At 43.0% G+C, this 24633-nt stretch overlaps 1 protein-coding gene across 1 annotated transcript in view; it reads right to left on the bottom strand.

Moving 5' to 3' along the window:
* The window catches only part of GFOD1 (Gfo/Idh/MocA-like oxidoreductase domain containing 1), an 80198-nt gene extending 55917 nt beyond the window's left edge, over positions 1-24281 (bottom strand). The window contains exon 1 of the mRNA XM_026104780.2: positions 23672-24281. Coding sequence (XP_025960565.1) covers positions 23672-23924 — 253 coding nt within the window. The 5' untranslated portion in view covers positions 23925-24281. The remainder of the gene's footprint in view (positions 1-23671) is intronic.
* Positions 24282-24633: the final 352 nt, after the last annotated feature.

The following is a 24633-nucleotide window of genomic DNA, read 5'->3' as shown; positions in this document are numbered from 1 at the left end:
TTCACACTACCTATGGTAAATTTGGGACTTAGGCTTTGGGAATTTTTTCTTCTCCAAGTAGCAGTGACTGAAACAGGTTGCTGCTTTCTCTGGACCACTTCAAAGAACAGTTCATAAACTTTCATGGGTTTGACACCATGTGCAGCTCAATTTGTCCAGAAAATCCAGGAAATATCGTTAACGAAAAGCAGACACACATCATTCTGATTTCCAAGAGCCTTGTGGTAAGGCAAATTTCTATGACTTGTGCAATGTCATGTTTTAGCAAGTGGCTCCTATTCAGAAGCATGCATGTAAGCTACAGTCTAAAGGAAAATTTCATACATATTAATTAAACCAGAAATAAATGTTTGGAAGAACTATCAGATGGCCAACAATTTCAGCCCCGCAAAGCCAAAAAATGCCATGTAATGGGTTTCAGGGAAGGATAATCAAAGTTTGGTGCCAGTGTACACACCTAGATGTAACTCTGCTCTACTGAAAAAGTAAAGGGTTTTTTCATAACGAGGCTGAAGATTTAAAACTGTATGAAGGGGAAAGTTCAGAACTTCAAAAAAAAGTTTTGATTATGAGATTCTTTTATTTTTATTCTTAATCACTAATGTTCATCAGAGTTCAGCACCACTTGTCATGCAGTTCAGGGTCTGGTTTCAGAAGCTTTCAGGTTTGACTAACCCAAGGGAGATGGAGCCTTGGTGATAGGTGCCAGAGAGGTATTAAACTGACATATTTACAAAGGCTGTGAATTATATATGAGTTTCTGTATGAACCAGATGGGTTTAATGTGCCACACATTCTTCATGTACTACATTTGGGTCTCATAATACAACAACTGCACTTTATTGTTCTGTGAATTTAAGGCTGGTGGAAGCACGAGATTGACTTCCCTGGAGACTCATATTCTGTGCTTCTGAGCAGAATAGCTACAATTTCTTCCACAGCACTCTAATGTCAGTGTGTCCTATCCAGAAAGGGCCAAATACCTGAAAGCACAGGGATTTCTATTTCCATATTCACTCAACTCTTAACCACCCTTCTGAAGTGTAAAAGAGTTGGCAGCTAAGGTTACTGATATTGGCTGCGTAGCCTAACTTTGTTAACAAAGTTATGGGATTAGTCTCCCACAGCATCTCACAGAGACAAAAGAGAGGGTCTCCCTGAAGTTCAGCAGAGTGTTCAAGGGAGGCTCTTCCGAGGGAACCTCTCTCCCCTCATGGGCATTCAGGGAGCCAAGGGAAACGGATCTCCTCCCTTGGACACCTGAGTGGAGGGCCCGACATTAAGACTACCAGTCCTAATGGCAATGCTGGTGAGAAGTCGTACGGTGGGAGCCTTTCTCCTTGATAAAATGAATAGAGACCACCAGCTGGATTTACACGAGCGCAGTTATGTTCAGAAATGCATCAGATATAGCAATACAGCAGTATCATAACACACAACATAGTCTAGTTCTAGCAGTACAACCTCCTCAGCTGCAACCTTCCACATATTTTATAATATGCAATATAACTTGGAGTACACTTACACATTCTCAGTGTGTAATACTACCATACTAACATGTTTAACATAATTCCATCTACTGTAGCTATATTTCTGCAACACCCTCAAAGTGTTCACTAACACAATCTCTATATTCAAAATACCATGTCCACCCCTGGGAATCCCTATACAGCAACATAAATGAGTTTCGTAATGCACAGCTTACAGGCCCTCTCCATGTGTCTAATATGTAAGTAAGCTTAACAAAAAGGGCAGTATCCCCTGTGAGACTGTTCTGCCTTGATGCTGTAAAATTTCAGCTTCAGTTCAGGATATAGAACAAATGTTTCTCTAAAGCATATGCTAATTTTTAACTGGCTGCATCTCATCAGCATCTTTTTCTCTCAGCTCTCAGATGCTGCTAAAGCATCACCCACTTGAATGATGAGAGTTGCTGCCAGACTTGCAGAGAACAGAAAGAGCTGCTCATTGAAGAGTCAGAAAAACACAGTTACTGTCTACCTATCCAACACAGCTATCTACGAGCAATGGGCATAGCAGACTCCAGAAGCATCCTGCAGACTGGCTTCATTCAGTACACTGTGAAAACACATCATATCCAGCAGACTGCTTATAGCAGTAAGGAGTAAAAACACAACCCCTCACAATGCAGTCATTCCAAAAGTTTTGAGAAAAAATACGCAGTTTTCTTGTGCATGCTTCTCTCATGCTCCAGCCAGTTCTGCAATAGTAACTGCTGATATTTTCAGCACTGTTTTTACAGGCTTTAGAACAGTTTAAATCCTCTGACTGATCTCCATCTTCATCACACATCAGAATATGGTCTGTGACCACAAGCTCAGTCTTGGAGAAGTCTCACTGAATTATGCAGGCAGCTTTTCTGCTTTATAATATGCCATTTGGATATGACTTAAATTGGAACTCAATCTGAGGGATTATGTAACTCAGTTTTTCTATTCTGATGGCCTAACCCTCTGACCCATTTTAATGTCATCTGAATGCAGCTGAAAAGATGACATGAGTCATTAGTAGACTGACATAACTTCAGCAATTAGGCTGAAAGACAGGTAGGACACACTAATGCAGAAATCTCTACTAAAAAGGAACAATAACTGATAGATTTTGATGAGAATCCAAAAATTGAAGCATTAAGGATGGAAGGAAACTGACTAAAGTATTAAAAGTTAGAGTTACATGGAAATAACATGATTGAATTAAGAAAGGATATTATAGCCTGACTGCAAAGGTACCTATTTCAGCAGAGGCCAATCTGAACTTCAGTCTTCTAAGGAAGGTGGTGGAATCCCCACCAGTGAGAATTTTTTAAATTAGATGCATCACAAAAAAACACTACAGAAAACTCCGTGCTCTGCAGGAAATTCATACAATGACCTCAACAGTTTTGTCTATCTCGAATGGCTACAAATTTATGAAGCAATATGAAGCAGTAAGAGTTTATGGCAGAAATATCACTGAGGTTTGTTTGTGTGAGACAAATCCAAACCTGAATAGCTGTTGTCATCATGAATGCATAGCAGCTTATTCCAAAGATGTAATATGACCAGTTCTTCCAGTATGACTGATTATGCCAGCTCTCCAAACACTCTTATTTCTTTGTAATGAACAGTGATCATTACAAGAACAGAGCAGTCCTGGGACCGAGAGTGCTACTGCACATCTGTGCCTGCTAACAAACCTACTAGTACACACATAACACTAAATACAACTGAGTAGAATACATTCAAATGACAATGTTAATCTGATCTCTGTCTGATCAGAGTAGTTTAGAAGTTTTGCTGTACTACATCATAAATTAATAACTACAAATGTTGAAACCTCAGTGCTTAGGTGGTAAAATAAGTAAAGGACACTGGGAAAGGAAGCGATTGTCATTTTAGCATTGTTGCTAGATTAAAAGCAGACAGAAAGGCAACTACCAACGAAGAAAGCAGAAAAGCAGTTCACAGGAATGATGAACACAGAGTGAGAAAAGAGCAATGGCACACTGACCAGTTTTAATTTGTGGCCACCTCAGCTGCTGTTAGTCCATGTTTCTGTATCTGCTTCACTCCTTTGTGATAAGATGCTTCAAAAAGAAATTGTGCACAGCACCGAGTTCTTTCATAAACATTTTCCATGCTAATGTCGTGGCTATCAGTATGAACAAGAACAGTCCTCTGCTCTCAGGCCAGGTTATGGCCAGCTGAGCTGAAACACCTCACACTAGATCCCGCTTCACATGCCTGTTAGTGGATTTGTTGAATTCCTGATGGCTGAAGTATGCTTTCTGCAAGGGTACGATTCAGAAACACACAGAAGCAGGTCACAAACAACACCTTCTCATGAAAATTAATATTACTTGTTTTCCACAAGTGAGATACAACAGGTACAAGGATAAGATGCGTTCGAGCACATGGGGTTAGCACACAGGTACGCTTCTGTGCCTAGGCAGTCCTTCCCTTCCGCGCTGCTTTTGTGTGCTTCAAACTTAAGGTTCCCATTGATTATTGTCTTACAAAAACAGCATTAACAAGTCATTAGTGAATTCATATGGGCTTCCCCTAACTGCTGCTAAGTCACAGTGCAAACAAGAGGTAAGCAGTCTAATTTTATCAGCAGCCTCCCCTGCTCTCCACTGGACTCTGCAAAAAGTAGACTCTCCACAGAGGGCCAGTCAACCAGGTGAAGTAAGCAAGTACATTTCTGTGTGTCCCAGCCTGCTGGAGAAGGGTAAACGATCAGCTAGTTCATGAATAAAGCACTGTCTGTGTATGCAGCCAGGGACCCAGTTCAAATCAGCTTGTGGTCTCTGAAATTACGTTCAATACACTAGGCCAGTCTCTCTGGTAGGCAAATTGAAAAAGCTGCTTTCAAAATTCTCTGTGCTCACTTGAGGCTTTCACTGCTATACATAAGCTAGAAGAAAGGAGATGTGATTTTCTGGTCACTTCAGTTTCACTCTGGTATTACTTGACCGACTTCAGTAGATTTACTCCTGATGTATACCACTATGACACAATGAGGTTCAAAGATTGTTTAACAGTGTACAGGGATGTACTAGCAATTCAGAAATGAGTCAGGAGGAGATCAAGCTGCATGTATCATCAATGCCTTCTGGGCAGATGGCTAAGCATAAAGTATTACAATAAGTGTTAAAACTGCCATTTATTGCATGTTATAGATGTGGAATGTTAAATAATGAACAAGCAGCACAAGAGGGAGATGGGGAAGGAAACTCATAGGGGGTGAAATAACAAAATATTCCTCCACCCTACAAAAAAAATAGTTTTTCAATGCTGGCTCTCGGCCCAGAAGGTTTGATCCCAGGGAATATGATGTCAGTAAACCAGTGCAATAGCAGAAGCAAACCTTGAAATGTAATGTCAGCTCCTCCTTGTAAATCTTATCTAATCCAAAGTATTTCACAAGAGAAAAATTTGGATAAAAAGAAACCAAGAGAAGAAAAACATAGTTCAACCATACAAAGTCACGCAAACTCTAGAAATAGCCATGTTAGAAAAAATGCTAAGCTGTTCATCGGGCCAAGTTAAGCAAGTCCCAGTGACAGTTTCCTTAGCTCTCTGATTCAAGCCCAAGGTTCAGAAATATGCGAATGTGAGCTCTGAAAAGGGAAATGGACAGCAATCAGTCAGCCATAACTTGCAAGCACAAGTTCTCAAGAATTTTTAATCCAAGGACCGCCAAGCTTTTCTGAAAAACAAGTGTAGTTGTCCGGTATCTTGTTCCCCCATTTGTGTCACTTGCAACCATATAAATATCAAGTTATACATAGAATATTTATTGCATTTTATTTCCCCCCTTGTGGATTGCCTGTACTTACAGGAGGGCATGTATTTGCAGACTTTGCTTTGATATCTCACATACCTCAGGTTGAGTAACACTGCTGTCCTGCACCTTTAATTCTTTTTTAAGATAAAGCATCAGTCACATCTTCAAAGCTCTGTTTTTGCTGCTATTTTTTGGCTGAAGTTATGCCCTGTAATTCACAAAGCAGAAAGACTGCCCCAAGAAAAGAGAAAGCAAAGGAGTTCTGTCATGCATTCCTACTCTGGAGACTGATAATAAACAAGAGCTTCAGGACGGATTCATCAGGACCTAAACATCCTTCTTCCTTCCCTTTCCTCCCCCTCCAGCAACAAAGCCCTGTGCAAGTAGCCAGAGAATAATCTTAAGCCTTGTCTGACCCAGAAGAAATAACACTGAGCAAATAAAGCACCACTTATTTTGCTCTCCCTCTCCAGCTGGGCCCTGGCAGAACCACAGATAACTCTGAAGACTGCCTACAAGCCATAGGCTGGGGACTACTGTGGCTCCAGGAACATATCTGATTATTGCATGCACTAGGAAATATCAGCCAATGCCTTAACAGTAAAGAAAACTGCAGAGATGCTGTTAACAGCATTTTTATCATTGGGGTATTTATCTCTACTCAGATACGATGGCAAAGAAGTGTGTGTCCATCTAACTGTAGTGTTTGCTGCACAACCGAAATACACTGCAGGTGAACCACTGCCAAAACCAGACAGCATCATAATGTCGGGCTGCCTAGTACATACATCTTTATGGGTGCCTTGCTGACAGGAGTTGGGTGACATCAGCAAAACAAGCCCGATGGCAGGGTTGTGACACAGAGCTGAGTTCAGCAACCAAGATCGAGCCTTGACAGGGCTCTAACCTACCCAGCTCTGTTCCCTTCTCAGAGCACAGGAGCAAAGCTTTGTCCTGGAGACCCCCAAACCAAAGTCCTGATTTTTAAACAGACTTTTAACCCATTTTCCAAATGCAGCCTGAATTCTGGGTAGGTGACACCGGCTGGCTGTCTATAGTGTGCTTCAACAACCAACTCAGGAAGAAGACAGCTCACATACATTAAAGCATGTGAGTCCATGACACAGGCAGACAGACCACAGATCACTTAGTACCAAATGGTTCCTACTGTGTTTGGCAAAAACTTCTGAAGTTACTCCACAAGGCTCTTATCGAATGTCTCATGGTTTATTGATGCTGAAACAGATATTCACTGCCCCCTGTTTAAAAAAAAACCAACAACTGTAACTGTGCTTAACTTCTCTGTCTTCCTTTTCTTCTGAAAAAGGCTAACTTTTCATCCTTCACCACTACAATGATATTCTCAGCTGCATTTGGTGCCCAAAGCATTTTCTGTCTGACCGGAATACAGCTTGTCATGCCCTGCACATGCTAATGCAATGGGGAGTCAGTGGTGCCAGACAGATTACTTTATTTCTGCACTCAGAGTCTTGATCTATGAAGTTCACCTCCACAGAGAGGGAGACTTTATGCTGACTTTCTCCAGGAAGTTCAAGCTAGTAAAGGGAAGCTTACCTAGTAAAGGGAACACACGTCTTTGTTTAGCCTTTCTCAACACCAAAGTCCTTGGCCAGCATTTTCACTTCCAAGGAGGGTTCATTCACTCACTGCATCTTAGTGTTTGAGATGCTATAGCTCCCACCAAAGTCATTAATGTCTTCCCCCAGTGTCCCTCCTGGTTCACCCTTCCCCAGTGCCATTCAAACCCTATTCCAGCTCCTGCCCCAGTCATCTCCTCCCAGCTGCATCTCACCAGCCGCTTCTAGGCACCCTCCATCACTGGGGCCCCCATGGCGCATCCTGGGGCAACTAATGCCCAATCCTCTTGCGGAAGCAGTTTGCAGACTGGCCACAGGAGGGGCAAGAGACGGGGTACATCTGAAGGCTGGTGAGAGGGAGAGTGGGCAAAGAGTTTGAGAAATGCTGGCACGGTCCATGCGCTCGCAGCCGCAACCACCCAGCTACACCCCCCTTTCCCCTTCCGTTTTCTGTAAGCCCAGTCACAGCAGCACAGCCTGCTGATTTAAACACCCTTTCTCCCTCACCCTGGGTGCTTGGGCTTTCTCCCTTCCCCTCCCCTGCCAACCTTTACTCAGCTGGTTTCCTCTGGCCAAATTTGTCATTGTTACAGTTCCCCTTCAACCTTCTACACTCATCTATTTTTCCGTTTCTAACAAGGGAGGTGACTCACGCTCAGGCCCCCAAGAACAGCCCCTCCCCTCTTATTGTTCTGCTGAAACACATCCTCCTCTCCCAGGCAAATGTTATCTGATGTTTTCTAGCTCTGGGCAAGTGTGTGTTTTCAAAGACAAGAAACACCAAAGAATGTTACTCCTTTTCAACACAAGGCTTTACACAAAGATGGGTACGGCTTTTCCACCCTTGCTTTACATGCAAGGAAGCTGCAGCAAGGACCTTGCTCCTGCAAAAGGGGACAAAAGGAGGACTAGATTCTACAGGTTTTTGCCCCTAACCCAAGCCTTTGACCACTGAACAGACCACACTATTTCCCCTGAAGTTTCCTTTTTTTCTTCTTTTTCTTTTTTTCTTTTTTTTTTGCACTGCTTCCAAATGAAGGTAACAAGCCAAATGCAAGTCGCTGAATATTAGAAAGTTAGCCACAAAGAAAGCATTACAATGGTCTCTGATTTGTCTACAGCTTGCTGCTGTGTACTGTATTGGCAGTATGGCACAGCTACGTCCCGCTACACATATCCATCATGAATTCCACTCTCTTTATCCTCTTTCCAGTGTTTACACTTTGACCATAAAAATTGCTCTGCACATGAAACTTAGCAACAAGGCGTCAGCCATAAAGCAAACACTGCACTAAAAAAAAAAAAAATAGGCATTTGTTTAAAAAACTTGGTCTGGCCATTTTTTATCTCCCGGAAGTGCCAAGACAATGCAAATGAATGGGTTTGGTGTTCCATTTTATGTAATGCTGTGTTCAGTAGAAGACCAGTTTCTTCAGGAGTTTTGGACAAAACAGTAACTGCTGGAAAGAAAGCAACTTCAAACAAAGGACTTCCTGCCAATAACAAATTTCAAGTCTTTAGATTTCAGGCATGTGGCAGTTCATTTAGGGTCATGTCTGGGAGTACTGACATTGTAATACTGATCAAACTCTAAGTGGGCCAAATTTGGAAGATTTGAAATGATTAAATTTCAGTATAGGCAATGAGTTCTTCAGGGCTCTGCATCTTTTAGGATTTGACTTTGAAAGCAAATCTACTAGGGTCTTCCTGAATGCCTCTCACCTAAAAATCACCTTTGCACTGATGGCTAATGTGAGGTCTATACACCACTTTCATTCTCTTTAAATTCTACTTAAACAGCTGAACTGACTGCCTACAGGGCAATTATATCTATCCTACTGCTTTTCACCAAAAGAAATATGAAAGAGCTGCCTAGGGGTCCTACCATGCCCAGACAAATGCCCCAAACCTCCTTTCTATACACAGCCAGAAATTCCCACTGTTGTACTGAGCCAGTCTGCAAGAAGGGCCCCAAAGCTGCCAAGGTTAGATCCAGGGCACGACAAACCTCAGCCACTAAGCAATTCTCAGGGCTGTGCACAGAAGCACATAAAACATCTCCCGTTCTGTGTATAGGAGTGATTTTCACACACTGAGCTGAATAAATCCGTAATCTGAACACAACACTGAACCTCAGTATGGGTTGAATGCGGGCTCACTAACACAGGCGCAACCAGAGAGAAAAGAGCAGTGCAGAGCATGGGTGAGGTGAGGACTGGCGATACTTTCTGACATAGCCACCTTCCCCCTCATCCCCTAAGCCAAACTATGGCTCCCTTTCTGGAGGAGTCCTGCAAACTAACACTGTCTTGCTTCATTCACTACTGTTGGATGTGCTTTGAGTCAGTGGACTCCCCGACACTAACAGCTCTTGCCAGCATTGCAAGTTTTCCAGTCACTGTGAAACTTCTTGTCAGAGCTGTGAAAAAGCACAGGAGAAAAGTATTTTCATGGTTCTACACGAAGGGTTAGAGAGAAAGACGGAGAAAGACGGAAAGACAGAAAAGTGGTATTTTTGCATATTATTACAGATATGCATTTCCTGACAACACACAACTGCAAATTCAAGTATTTTTATTTGCTGGAGGGACTTGCAGAATATAATACTCTCACAGTTTTTCCTGCACTAATACAGTAGTCCTAGTGACTTCACAAGCCTACTGCTGCAGCACAAGCCCATCCAAAGTTTGTTGTAAATAGAGATTTTTAATACATGCAATAAGACTACACATATATATTTACATGCATTATAATCATAAGATTATAATCCTCATGATGTGATTGGTTCTCATAGGCAGTTTCCAGCTTAAAGCACCACATGGCCTACCTGCAGCTTAGGCTAGCATATTTAGATCAGACAGACAGCTTTTAAAACAAAGAAGTTATCTGTCATTATTGCACTTGTCCAGAACTGCGGTACGAACATCAGAATTTCATCAGCCTGGGTACCTTAGGACGATTCTGAAAATATGCAACCCTCTTGAATAGAGGGTGAAAGCAATGAACTGTCAGTGCTTTGGTAAAATATATTCATTAGTAGTAAAAAAAAAAAAAAAAAAAAAAAAGTTTCTACTATTTTTATGTATTGAATTAACCTGACAGCTTCAGCAATCCCTGTACTATTCATTCTTTTATGTGTCCTACTTTTCAGTGAAACGATATGTGAGACTAATTCCTTCCAAAAGTAAACAAAAGCCTCAAAATCCGCTCCTTTCCCTTGTTCATTATGATGAAGTGGTCACACGGTCAGTTAAGATTGCACTTGTTGCACTATGCTTAGGACACTTGAAGAGAACCTTTAATGATTTGCCAAAATCAGATTCAGAGGTTAGAGCATCATAACTTTCCTTTGAGTATCAAGCAAAGCGAATATTTTGAAACATTCTGCCCATTTACTGACTTGGTGAAATGCACTGCAATGCAAACGCAATCAGAAAGGGAAAGTGATTACATGTGGCTCTTTACAGTGCAATCCCATTTGGTGTGAATTCCTCGTAAGCACAGTTATGATGCAGTGCGACTGCACATGCCAGCTTAAGCAACTACCAGCACTCTACCTGTTTTCACGCAGCACGCTCCGATTTTTCTGCACAATGCACGAGGCTCTAGGCAAGTGGTCTGCAGGATTAAGAAATGCCCTGACCTTATATTAGGTATATTTTTACACTTGAGCACCTCTTAACAGCAGCTGTAAATCTGAAATTTGCTTGCATTGGCTTAAGCCTATTCTCAAGGCTGTATTTGCAACCAACCTTATACACATGTACGCTACTGTCTGTCTTCCAAAAAAGCAGTTGCTCCCGTCAGCTCTGAAAGGCCCTACCTCTTGCTAAAGAAAAGGTTTTCCTAGTGTGCAGAGGGCCATAACAGAAAAGAAACTCCATAGTTCATTAAAAATAAATACACAAATCTCCCAACTGCTGAACCATCACTGCTCATAGCAAACTGACTTAACATCTTTGTAGCTTCTATGAAATAAAGCTCCAACATCAAAAAGATGATTACTTGCAATAATAACCCAAAGCATATTCAGTCCCAGACATAATCCTAAAACTCAATGCAGCCTCAGGTCACTCTAAATTTTATTTTGAGGCTCCTGCTTACCCCAAAAGTGGGCATCCTTCATTCTTGAGGATCTTTCTCCATCTCTTCTACATCCCAGCCATGAATCTCCTCTGAAGAAAAATTCCTTGCAATTCCTTCAAAAGCTGTCCCATAAGCATTATAAAGGGACACCAACAAGAGAAGTCCTGAGCTTATTTTCAACTATCAGAAAAATAGGAATCAGGTTCCCCTGCTCTATCCCCACTTCCCTTTTCCCACACTGGTTTTATCCCATCTGCGAAACCTTCCGGAGAAAAGACTTAAGAGTAACACAAAAACCTGCCCCTTTCCAGCAGCTCAAATGTGTTTGTAATCATCACTTTCTACTGAAACAGTGTTCAGCCATAGAAGAAAGTGGGTCCTGTGCTTAAATAACAGGACAGAACTCAGAAGAGCTGGATTCTATTTCTGTCTGTATTACCAGTTTCCCGCACAAACTTCAACAAGTCTCTCAATTTCCCTGTGCTTCCATATCCCATCTTTACTTTTGGGAGTCCTGAAAGATGAAATCAGGCCAGCTTCAGGAAGACAGGTAACCTCAACCTAGTTAAAATATACAACCTACGTCATGAAGAATGAAAGCTCTGGGCAATGACATAAGGCCCAACGCCTATTCTCATCATGCCATTCTTACTAAGAGTGGTGGGGAGCAGTTTTTAAGAGTTTCACTGAATACACCAAGAGTGCAATGCGACGATTTTGTGCACATCTGCCACATAAAAGCTCAGGTCTCTACGCAGAGACTACAGCAGGTTTAGTTTCAGCAGCTGCTGAAATGTCTCTGCACATCAGGCCTTCTGGAAGATCACCTGATATCTGTGAACAGATCTGTAATTCCAAACAATGACAACAACAGTACCAAGCATAATTAATTTTATATGAAGAGTCGTGAGACAGACAGCGCTATAATCAAAGGCATAAATAAATCTGCTAGCTAACACTGAATCTCACAGGCACTTTCTATGAGATACAAGTGAGATGGCTTGTGTGCATAGCATTTTCTCTTACTTTTGACAAACAAAGTGTCAAAATATTTCCTCCAAATGGTTAGATAATGGAGTCTGTAAAATTATGGCCAGTCTTACATTTCAGGTTCACAATTATCTCAAGCTATGCCAACAGCCATGTACTATGTCCAAATGCACTTTGGCTAGTCCGGCAAAATAAGATGTTATCCCTACCAATAGGCCATCTCATAACACTGATTTTTAAGGAGCACTCCTCACTGAGATCAATAATGAGTTCTGCCTGTTAACCAAGGATACAATATTCAGGACATCTTCTGATGTACTTGAATAATGTTGTATCTTGTTTCCACAAACTAATCTTAGTAAGTACGGCTTACCCTCTCTCTGCCTTAGAAATGAATATTTATCAGGACATCTCATATTATTTAGTCACAAACTGTCTTTCACAATACTAAATTTCCAAGTTCCTTCAAAGAAAGTAACAAGTCACAAAAGAGTTCTGCAAGTTCCTTCATGCTCACTTGCTGAATGACTTTCATAGGCTAAAGTTTCTAAGCAGCTCCACTCCGAATATTTTCCATCTTACTTTACACTCCTACAGACATGCTGACATAACATGTTATACCAGCACAACCACATCCAAGCTGTGGAGTTGCACAGATGTAACTATATCTTCGTTTTTTGTTGAAGTGGTGCAAAAGCGGTTTGCAGCCAAATTCCCACTTACATGAGTTATAATGCCTGACAAATATTGTCTGTAAGGAATCAGGAATTTTGTCTTCAAGGAGACTACTGAATTAAGAAAGATTTGCAGAACCGTGTCTCAAGACTCCGACCGATCATTGCCTAAATTGACACAAATGCCTTTGCTCAGTGGACCCAGTTCTGCAAGGCCAGTCTCCTCTCCTGTTGTGTGTCAGACCATAATGTGTTCCCAGTAACACCAATGTAAACCTTAAATATTCCCTTTGATCCAGTAGAGTTTTACTTGCATTTATGGTGAAGTAAGTAAGTTCAAAATCTGACCTTTTAAACGTATCTTTCACAGGCGTGTTTCTGGAATGTATTTGAACGTGCACTAGCTTGGTTGGAGTTGCTGATGACAGCTAAGCACTTTCCAGATGTTCCCTATGCTATTCTCCCTCCCCTTTCCTATCCTCACATAAAACAGCAACAATTGCATTGTCTTTTATGGACTAAGGAAGTGAAGGAAGGGGAGGGACTTCCAGGAATTTTTAATGCATATATTTTTCACCTTAATGTTATTTAATTTTTATACGCACACGCACATACAGAGCAATGTATATAAAGTGCATATGTATAGATATGAAAATAAAGAATTTTGAGTGTTCAGTCTAGCCTTTTGTTTCATATTTTTAAGCAATGTCACTTCAGCACAGCAAGGGTATCACAGTTATCCATCCTTGCTTGACTCCATTCGCATTTCAAAAAGCTCTCTCTATTAAGGACTTCCCATCAGCCACGTGATGCCCAGTACCCCAGAGACAGCATTTAATTCAACCATGACCTCCCTTCTGGGCATTTCCTGGCAAGTAAGGACCAGATGGAAGAGCTAAAGACTGCCAAACATTCACTGCAAGGAAGTGCCAAAACAAGGGTCTTTATTGCTGATAAAAGCCATGGAAACATAAGAATGCAAAACAAAGTTACTACCTCTCCCCTGCCCCCCCAAATCTGCCTCATTAAAGCTGTGATTGCTGCTGCTACAGCATTGCAGGCACCAACTTTCACCTTGCCATTAAACATTGGCACAGTAGCAAATGACAAACATAATTTTACTCCCTGTGTTAAATGACTATGCTTATTCTTATATTGCTACCAATCATTACTTCCATTTACGCGCCTCATTTGCAAGTTCCTCACACCATGTTTTCATTTTCTATGCTCAACACCATGCTCGGACCTAGGAGTTAGGTCTGATGAATAACAACTTTCACCATTAGCACTGGCTGTGCTAAAATGAAGGATGTTATTATCTCCTTCCAAATGAAAAGAGTAGGCAAGAGTCTCATTCTCCACCTAGATCTTGTCCCTGACATTTCCATACAATCACTTTTATCCTGCGAATCAGGCTGCAGATGTGGGTATTAATAAAATCTGATATTTATGCTATCCTGGATAAAATTCTACCAATTCTACCATCTAGAAGTGCAGCTATATAAGGTATTCACTGTGCTCAAGGAGAAAGAGTGACTATTTACCTTCATTATGCTTACAATTACCCAAGTGCACTAGTCTTGTCTGACTTTGGGTGGAAGAGGGTGTCCAGTTCCAGCTTTGCAGAGCAGTGATACCCAGCCTACTCTGCTCTTGAGCAACACATAATTTCATACAAAATCATCAGCCTTTACACAAATTAATAGTACGGCTGTACCAGTAGAGATAGAGTTGGACTACACCCATAACAGTTACATTTATACCAGCTGAATGCTCTAAATGTATATGCAAATGACAACTTATTTTTTCATGGGAGAAAGAATAACCTGTACCAGTACAGACACTGTTATGCCTGTAGAACAGCATTCATATCAGGAGTCACACCAGCTGGACTTCTAATGGCTATGCAGCAATTACTACATTAAAGAAATCATACCCCTCGCAGTCATAATTATACCGGTACAAAATTTACGTGCAGACCAGGCCTTAAATCAATTTAGAGAATCTACACTGGGGATTGCTCCAGTTTAATTACACGTCCATTTAAATGAATTTGTTTAAATCAAGACTTAAGACCTGAAACGATTTTGCGTATGGACTGTGTTTCTGTTACATGCACGCACAATGACCTTGTAAATTAAGTCTCTGACTTTGACAGCTGACTCATATGAGCTACTATAATACGAATAATAAGTAAAAAGTTGTAGGGTACATGCTTCTACTTTCGTCATTTGAAGAAACCAGAACAATTCTTAGCAACTCCGGATAATGCTGTGGCAAACTGATATTAACAGTAAAGGGTGCTGTTGCATCACATCGGCTAGCGGAAAATACCAGTCTTGGCTGTCTTAGAAATTAAATTCCATTTCAGTCATTTGTGTTTTGCCACCATTATTGCTAAATGTGCAAAATCTCTAGTGTACACACAAAGAAAAGTGCAATAAGTTGTAATGTGCCTTGGCACAATTTGCCTAGTTTTCAAACAGAAGCAGAAAGCACAGTCTATTTTGCATCTTACAGAGTTTTTATCCTGACTGTATTAGGGGCTGTACATGGCTATCCATGTCCAGAGTCACACAGCAAATCTGTATCTGTTATGTAGGGCCCCAGTAACAATTTTAAGCATGAGAGGGCTTATAAAAGAGACAGAAAAGACAACAGTAGGAAGCTTGAAAATCTTGGAATTGTATTTGCCCAATATATTCTCTTTTTCTGTATTTATCTATACATTCTTCCTTAATTCCTCTATTATTCAGTATTCTTCCAAAACCTGAAATAATGGAGACAGGACACAATTCCTTCATCTGCAGAGCTCTCACTCAAACATACTCACTCAAAAGACAACTCATTCATTGTCATTTTTCTGTACCACTGAGCGCCCAGCAGCAAAAGTCTCAAAACCTAGCAACATGAAAGAAAATCCCTAAGAAAGAACTTTTGAAGAGGGATCAGATAATTCAGTATCACAGTAGGTGATACAGTGGCCACTACAAGTCAGAATAAAGGCAGAAAGCTACGCCAACAAGAAAATTAATAAGGAAAGATCTGTTTTCCACTGTTTTCCCTGTTAGCAGAGCCAAATCAGTTAGGGATGCAAAATTTTCCTCCAGTAGTTAAATAATTATAATACCTAGCCTGGATACAGTTCTGCTAATATAAATACACATTTTATCAGGACTTTCTTTCATCTTCTTAGGGAACAAAACTGTGCTACACATGGTCCTATTTGTGTAACAGCATCCACTGTAGAACTGTTGCCCCATTTTAACAATACCCATGTGTTTTGTGCGGAGACATGGTTTTAGGATGTTCTTTTAACATAACTGAAATGACAACAGCTTTTTCTGTAATTTGACTTAATTAACTATATGAAACATTTTGAGCTATCACTTGAATAAAAAGGTGTTTTTATGACATTATTGTTTCCTACTTGCTTAGCACAGACTCTTTTGTAGTTTAGTGGAGGGACTCAACTAAGCTAACCAGGCTCTTCAATTTAGTATTGCGACATGAAGGATGGTCCACCCTAAAAACTAGCAGTCTGAGATGCTGTTTAAATTGCCCCCTATCAGCCATGCCAGTAAGAGAAATATAAAAGGTGGTCCCCATTCGCACAGCCATGCTGACAGAGGTGTGTGTTTATTCCAGAAAAAGCATAGCTTCAGCAGTATTGCCTGCTTTGTTGGTGAGAGATGATTTTACAAGTCTCAGCCTTTCCCGGTTAACACTGCTTTAGTCAAATCTTTGCCAGCAACACCAAAAGCCATGCCTGAAAGAGCCACTTAGCTCTTGCAGCCATTTTCAACACCAAATCAAGACATCACAGCATTGCTAATGTTAGTGCACCACTGCTAACGCTGACAAGGATGCCCAGGAAACATCTGTAATGGAAACAGCACTAGTGACCTTTGACCAGCAGAGTTTTTCCAGTATCAACCATGATGGAGAAAATGTCTCATACTATTACTCATATCAGTAAGGTCAAAATAGCGCAAGAACGGTGTAGAAAGTGCTAAGACACAGATAGAGGTCTTAAAATCTTGCCTACATGAAGATTTTTTTTAAAAAAAGACAAAAGTCCCTTTTGGTGCATCAGCACCTGTGGTAGCACATGTGGGTGCACCACAGAGAAAAGTCCTCTTCTACCAGTCTCACATGCAGTTTCACCATGTGTTTTGGGAGTGATGCTTCAGTACCTCATACAACCTTTGATACTAGGATAAAGCAACGGCAAACTGCTGCCAGTAGAGCCTGACACCAATTTGAATGGTTTGTACAAAACGCAGTAAGTCAGCAAAAAAATGACTGCGTCCAGGCAGTCCCTAAGCTTCCCAAAGCTCTGCCACAGGCACCAAGTTTTTTAACCACACTGCTACCATGTATCTGCATTATACCTGCGTGGAGTATCTCCATGCTATATGAATATAAGGGGCATTTATATCATTTTAACCACATCTCTACTAACAGACCAGTCAGTATATGGTGTAATCTACTTCAGTCTTTAAAAGTCAGATTTCTCATCAAAGTATTACTGCACTGACTATGGGCTCTGCCTAACAAAGCTCGATGAACCAAACACTGGCAATTTCAGATGTTACTGAAGCTCTCTTCCTTTGCTGCTCCCCTGCTGAAGGTCAGAGGTCCTGGTAGCAGAGCTGATGAAGGGAGTACGCGTCCATGCTCCAGCATCCCATTTTGCTGTTTAAATCACAGGGCAAAGCGTGGCAGCCAAGGGCCTGGGCATACATCCGCTTCAGCCAACTCGGCTAGAGGGCATGGCAAGCACTGACAGATGATTGGGGCAGAAAGCTGGAGGACGGCTACATCTTAAACTGAGGGAGCTGCTAATTTCCCCAACTCGAAGGCCTCTGGTTCAGTGGGAACAGACTAGACCTGCAGCAGACCTCAAGAGTTTCTGTCTGTACTGCTTCACCTGCCCACACTGGTTTGGAGACAGCGTGGCTGTGGGGCAGCTGAAACAGAGCAGTCAGTCTTTAAACTACTGCAATGGCAGCCTTTTGGGACCCCCAAATTATAGAAGATACACCAGGTACTCTGATTTAAAACAGTACAGACAAAACTGCAACAACACAAACACATCAATCTGGATACAGGATCGCAATGAACTACTTCCTTAACGTGGTTTAATGCAACCACTTCAAACACAACCAGTTGTTCCTTAGTCTAGGCAAATGAGGGTACTTCATCGCAGTGTAAGTTCAGTGCCAGACTATCCAAAGTCTGGTCCATACCAGGCATTCAACCAACACTACCACTGCAACAACGGAACTGGTATTTATTTTCATCAAATACAGACAGAACAGGTCAGCTGGGAAAACTGAAGAAGTGCCTTTGATTTGAGGGCCAGGAAAGAAACAAGTTTTTGGTGGTGTAAAACTCATGACTATAGATTCTGATTTTTACAGTACTTGAACAGTGCTCTTCACCTGAACTAAGAGGCCCAATCCCACAGTAACTCAGTAGGAATTTTATAGGAATAGTGCTGGAAGTAAAGTCCTGCAGTGCTAGGCAGAAAGTCAATGGAAGAGCTAGGGGCCGTTTTCTGTGCTATACCATCATCACTCAAGTGGGATGTGAGCCTTCAGCTGATTGCCAGCACGCTGTTGGGATGACTTTCTAGTATGTGCCAAAAGTAGTGCCTTTCTAGTATGTGCCAAAAGCAAAAAGAAGGTATCACAGACTCCCAGCTCTGCTGATTTAACATAGACAGCACTTCATCTGACATGCTCTTTTGCAATAAGATGGCCATAATTCACATACCTCACATTTAATATGCTGCAAAGTCATCTGCCTTCCAAGCACAAGGGCTTGTTCTGCTCAATGTCACTGTTGTTAGGCCAAATTTTAACTCAATATTGCAGGACAACTATTATATTGCTATTAATAATAAATAGTCATGATAATATTTTACCTGAACAGAACATCTCATCCCAGAGGATCCTAAACTACTTTACAAACTCTGGACCAAATTCTACCCCCTGCTACAACCCTGTAGCCTCTTAATGGTTTGCATGGATGCAAGAGAAGGCACACTTTAATTATAGATTACATCAGATGCATGAACCACTTCCCTGCAGCTCCCTCCCACTTCAGGGGCAGATCCAGTGTTGCCAGTGCTTTAACAAGGGATTCTTATAAACATCTTCCTCACAACAGGCCTGGATCGCAAGTCTATGTGATGCCAGTGCTTCCTGATAAGATGTGGGAAGGTCAGGATCTCAGCAGTATATTTTTTTGTGTTCCTCCCTAAATAAAGATGTTCTCTCATGATCACAATCAAGTGTAGAAGAAACACCAGTTAGCAAACAAATTTAAGTGCTCCTTAGGAGAAACAAACTCTGAAGAGCTGGGAAAGTCATATGCTATCCGTAGAGTCCCCAAGCAGAATGAACTACCATGGGCTACTACAATATAAACCTTTAAAAATAATACTACTATGTAGACATGGTTGTGATTATGTACCATGAATACTCAGTGCATAGCTCAATGTTTACTGTCTCTTACTTGAGAGAGTAAGTAAAGACACTGTAAACAGAGCTGAAGGCAACATCTCCAGAGACGTGTTTTAAAAACATCTGGCACTTGATTTTGCCCAAAAAGCAAAATGTTTGCTCCCCAGAAACATTTATGTGAACTTCATCAACAAGTTCTCTTTAGTTGACTTGATTAAATCACCAACAGAGCCAGAAATATGGAAATGGCTGCAACTTTCCCTTCAACTTAGAGATGAAATATCATCAAGGTTTTCTCAGCATCACCTGCAGTAAATTACTTCATGATGTGTGGCAGCTACTTAGTCACACAAGGCAACAGTTTCAGTCAGAATCTGAAGAATGTCAAATTTAAGTGAACGGAGGGAGAAATCATATAGTGAAAATTCATGTGTTCACAATTTTGAACTAGGTAGAGGGTCACAATGTGCTGTCTGTACTAGTAATTCTTCTGATGCTAAAGACTAAGAAGAATTCTGGGGACATATTTTATCTCTGCATGCAAATGTGTCTCCTACTCTTGATGAGGCTTGAGATACAATTACATTGCTGATGTGGGTAGACAGTGGAAAAGCAGACCACTTCTCGCAAGCGTACCAAACTGTTCAGCTCAGTGAAAAGAGAAGACACTTGCATTCAACACCATATCCGTTTTCTATGCTCACCCAAATATTCTGCCATTCATTTTTCTCGACCACCAACCAGCAAGTCAGTTGGGACTTTAGTTTTGTATTATCCAAGCGTCTAGCAGCCAGAACTACAGCAGCAATAAACAAAATCAGTAACAAATAAAAGAACTCCTAAGCAAGCTGGATAGATCGGAGGTGGGAAAGAGAAGGCGTTGATTAGCCCTATTCTGTAAATGCAAATAGGGAATTTGATTCCTTTCACACAGAAAGTGACAGAGACCATCGGTGCATTTCACAAGCATCTCCAAACAGCTAGGGGTTTCATTACTGCTTTTGGTCATCACCCAAGCCAACCTGGTTTCAAATTCTCCCTTGAACTTGGTCTGTTCCAGATGTTTGCCCAAGATGGGTCTAGCTCATAAGAACCATTGTACTGAGTCTGATACAACTCAGAACTATGTTTCTAACAGAGACAAGTAACAGATGCTTAGAGGAAAAGTTAACAGGGCAAGTTTAAAGCCGTATTTCTCACGTTTTCTCCCTCCCAGCTTCCAGGAAGCTACAGTTTGGGGACTTTCCAAGCTGAGAATGGTATCCACACATCTGTGTTTTAATAGCTGTTGATGGGCCACTGTGTGAAAAAAAATGTTTAAAAAAGCAATACATCTACATGTTGGACATACTAGTGAAAACAAAGCAACTGAATTTTCCCTATTGCAGTGTCTGAGTTAAACACAGCTGCAAGGACACCTGTTCCACCCCATCTATATGTCTACAATCTGCATCAGAAATAGGCCAGAGTGCGTAAAGTGCTGCAAATTCACTGCGCAAACACAGCTCTGGACGGGAGATGGAAATACTGCCAACTGTTCCCTTGTGTTTTTACTTTTTAAGAATGAAATATTTCCAAATGAAAACAAAATATTTGGCAACAAACCAATTTTAAATATAATACAGGTAAGAAAAAAAGTTTGGTCCTGACTTTTCCAAGGTGAGATATACCTCTCTTCATATGGAAACCAGACCAGAGTTTACTAACAAATGACCTATGTCTTTCTCAACCTTTCCTGCTGCAATGCAGCATAACACCATTTTTAGTCCTCCTGAAGACTCATTTTATGAGTAAAACCTCTAATATCACTGTCCGTGTTCTACCACTAGATGCCATACAGTGCTCCTTGCACGAAACCTAAAGAGAAAACAAAGAAAGCCAAAGGAAAAGTTAAAAAAAAAAAAAAAGTTGAGACCCACATCCTTTCCTTATCACAGAAACTAATGATTTTCCAGCTTCTGCTTTCCTCAACCTACACCACACTGCCAGAGCTTACCAGAGGATTTTGAAATCCCCACTTAATGAATGTGATTACACTCCTCCCCTCAAAACAGAAAATCTAGTGACTGAAACAAAATAATCACTCCCTGGCACACCAGTCCCCAGGCCACGAGGCACCAGAAGTACTGGAAGAAGCCGACAGCTCTGAGGTATTCTTCCCAAAAGTCTGGGAACTGCTGCTCTAATGTCTTGTTTGCATTTGTTTGAGTGCGCACGAACTTTTATTTTTGTAGATCTAATGCCTGAACTCAAAAAATCAAACAGTAAAAATTTAACCCTGAAATAACTGGGGGAAGAGTTGCTTACAGTCCAACAGATATTCACGTAAATAACGATCTTATAAATAATATTCTTAAAAAAAATCACATATTGCATGTTAGTATCTTATCATGCGTTTAATCCCTATTTAATGATCATTCTATGTGTTTTCTTACATATTTTACTACAGTTGCAACATATTAATACCTTAACATTGGGGAATGGGAGGAAAACATATTAACTAGGGGTAAAAGGAAACTGAGAATGGTACAGCACCAATCAGTCCGGAGAGAACATCTTTTTTTTTTGTTTAAGTCTGTTGCTAGCAAATTGCATCAGCAAGTTAGGAGTAACATATCAGCTAAACCAATTTGTTAGCATCATTCATAAATTCAGCAAAGGTTCGGGAAATAGGTTTTTTTCCTTATCCACAAATATTCAGAGAGGGACAAATCATGATATTACTTTAAGTCCTTCAAAAATCACACACCAATTGTGTTTCTTTTTTATTTCAGAAGTTTTGTTCTTGCAAGAGATGCCTAGTGTCTGCCTGAAATCTCACAGGATTCTACCTCCAAGAGCAGAAGCGAGCTGGGGCACATACAGGAGCAGCACCTGCAGGAAAATGTGTCATATGAAGAGAAATAACTAAATACTAAAAGTCTGCAGAACTTTCACAACTGTCACCACACAAATTCGTATGTGTCAAATGTGAAACCCAATAACCTTGATACTGTCTTTTAACTCCCTGATAATTTACGTTTTATAGGATGCGTATTTCTGCATTACAAACAGATCTATTTACACACCATTTTGGCAAGAGGCAACGTTCTGGCATAAATGTCGTATCTTGAGAAAATGTCAAAAGTATATATAAAAAATGAGCAAAGTCTCTTAACTCGAGGACAAAGATTTCCAGATACAGGAATTAACACTGTGCATGGCTTCTAGACAGATGCCTGCATTACACCTAGGTCATTAATACAGAGCTTTAGGGGTTTTTAGGTTCTCCTTTAATCGTCCCTTTAAAGACTGAAAACACTAACTGGCTCTGACGCTACCAGTGTGAGAACGGCAACTAAATCTAATGAGTGCTGTAGTAGCGATGTAACACTACTACACACCACTCGCATTTATGAGGCTGTAAACAGCGATAACAATCAGCCTACGTAACTGCAGCCTCAGAGCCAACCTAGCCACTCTTGGACTTCACCAAAACCTGTGTGAAGTCAGCTACAAAGATGACACACTACACTGTCCCCTCCCTTTCCCATTTTCCCATTTACATTTGTAGGGCCAAATTAAGATCTTCCTTACACTCACACAGACCTGGAGGGTAGGTACTCCCACTAAAATCCACCAGAAAACAAATGTTTAAATACCAGAGATCACGAAGTTCAAAGAGCAAAGCCTAGATATATGCACACAGCAGTGAAAGCAGAATATTGCCCAGTCTCTCCACATTAAAACCAAAGAATCTTTGTAACTACCTTTGCCTACTTTTTTAGTCCTTTCCTTCGTACATGATGCTAATTATGTGTAAAATATGTCCTCTCCTGTCACAGCTTCCTGCCTCAGGCTCTAGTTTGCACCTGGTGACTCTGTGCCCTATTCCAGGCGTGTGGGAAAGGCAGACTGAGCCTCCTGAGCGCACAAACTCCCGAGCACCTATCTTCCTCAGCGAGCGATGGAGAATTCCCCCACTTCAGCACTGGGCACATGAGAAAACCGCTGGGCAAATGTGCTCAGGATTATTTTCTCCCTTTTTTTAACAGGAAACAGATGACATTTGTCCCCTTCGCCCAGCCCACCCCCCTCCTGTTTGGGCTGAACATCAGGCCTGGTCCTGGCGATGCTGCTAAGCATCCAGGAGCGGCAGCAGGGCAGGAGCCCCGATGGGACAGGAGAGGGACGGGGCAGCGGGATTTCACACCGGGCTGCCGCAGAGTCATCCATCTCCACACCAGGCACCCGCGAGCGAGGGCTCTGAACACCCCTTGGAGGAAAAAAAAATAAAAAGGAGGGAAAATAGGCAAAAAACAGGCAAAAAGAAATAGGGGGAAGAAACCGCCACCTCCGAGGTGGGGAGGCAGCCGGGTACAAAGGAGCCGCGGGCACCCAAACCTCAGCCTGCGACAGCTCCGGCAAGCCCGAATCCTGCCTCCAAACCAATGACCCATCAATGGGGGAAAAAAAGGGGAGGAGAACCGCAGCTGGAGCACAGCTCTGCGCCGAGGCGGGTCCTCGCCGCCCTGCGCGGGCGCGCACAAAGCCCGCTGCCGCCGCCGCGGCACCCACTCACCCAGCGTCTTGACGGCGACCTGGCGGGTGAGCGGCGGCGGCAAGTTGATGCAGACCAAGTCCACGTCCTGGTGCAGCAGCACCTCGTCGATGCGGCTGGTGTAGAAGGGGACGCTCATCTCCTTGGCCAGCTCCTCCGCCTCCTCGGGCGTGCGGCCCCACAGCGCTTTCACGGCGAAGCCCTCGGCCTTCAGCAGCGGCACGATGACCCGCGCCGTCAGCCCCGTGCCGAACACCCCCACCCCGGGCAGCATGGCGGCGGGGGGGCGCCGGGCGAGGCGGCCGCGCCTCCCTCCCCGCTCGGCCTCCCTCAGCGCCGGCCGCCGCGGGAGGCGGCTGCGGCAGCGGCGCGGAGCCTCCGGGCGCTGCCGGCCGCCCCCCGCCTCAGCGGCGCCGCGGCCCCCCGAGGCCCCGCCATGGGCGCAGCATCGCGCGCGCCGCCGCCGCCGCGGGCCTCGCGGCCAACGGCCAGCAAGTGGGGGGCGGCGGGGAGGCGGCGGCGGCGGCGGCGCGGACCTCGGCGCTCCCGCTCCGCCGTGTCGCCACCCGGCAGCCCGCTCCCGGAGGCGGGGGAGGGGTTTCGCTGTCACCGGCTCCCGGTTCCTGCAACGCCCTCGCCAGCTCGCGCCGCGCCATTGGCCGCCGCCGCCCGCCCGGCCCCTGGCGGCCGTTGGGGGCGGTTGGGGGCGCCCCCCCGCCGCGCCGAGGCCTGGCGGCGCCCTCAGCGCCACCTGCGCCGCCCCGGCCCCCCCGCCGCCGCCGCGGGAGCCTGCGGGGGGGGGGGGGGGGGGCGGCGCGGAAAGCGCGCCGGGGTGCGTGGCGAAGAGCGCCCGGGCAGGGCTGGGAATAACAGGGCGGGTAAAACACCGGCGCACCGATACTCGTGAACTTGTGTAAGCGTGTTGTAGTCGGTTATGTCCCGTCCGATTTCTCCAGCAGAAGCTCCTCACACGTTTCATTTCT

The sequence above is a fragment of the Dromaius novaehollandiae genome, chromosome 2 (assembly GCF_036370855.1).
Source record: "Dromaius novaehollandiae isolate bDroNov1 chromosome 2, bDroNov1.hap1, whole genome shotgun sequence".
Classification (NCBI taxonomy): Eukaryota; Metazoa; Chordata; class Aves; order Casuariiformes; family Dromaiidae; genus Dromaius; species Dromaius novaehollandiae.
The sequence above is the reverse complement of the archived record's forward strand: the minus strand, read 5'-3'. Positions and strand labels throughout refer to the sequence as shown.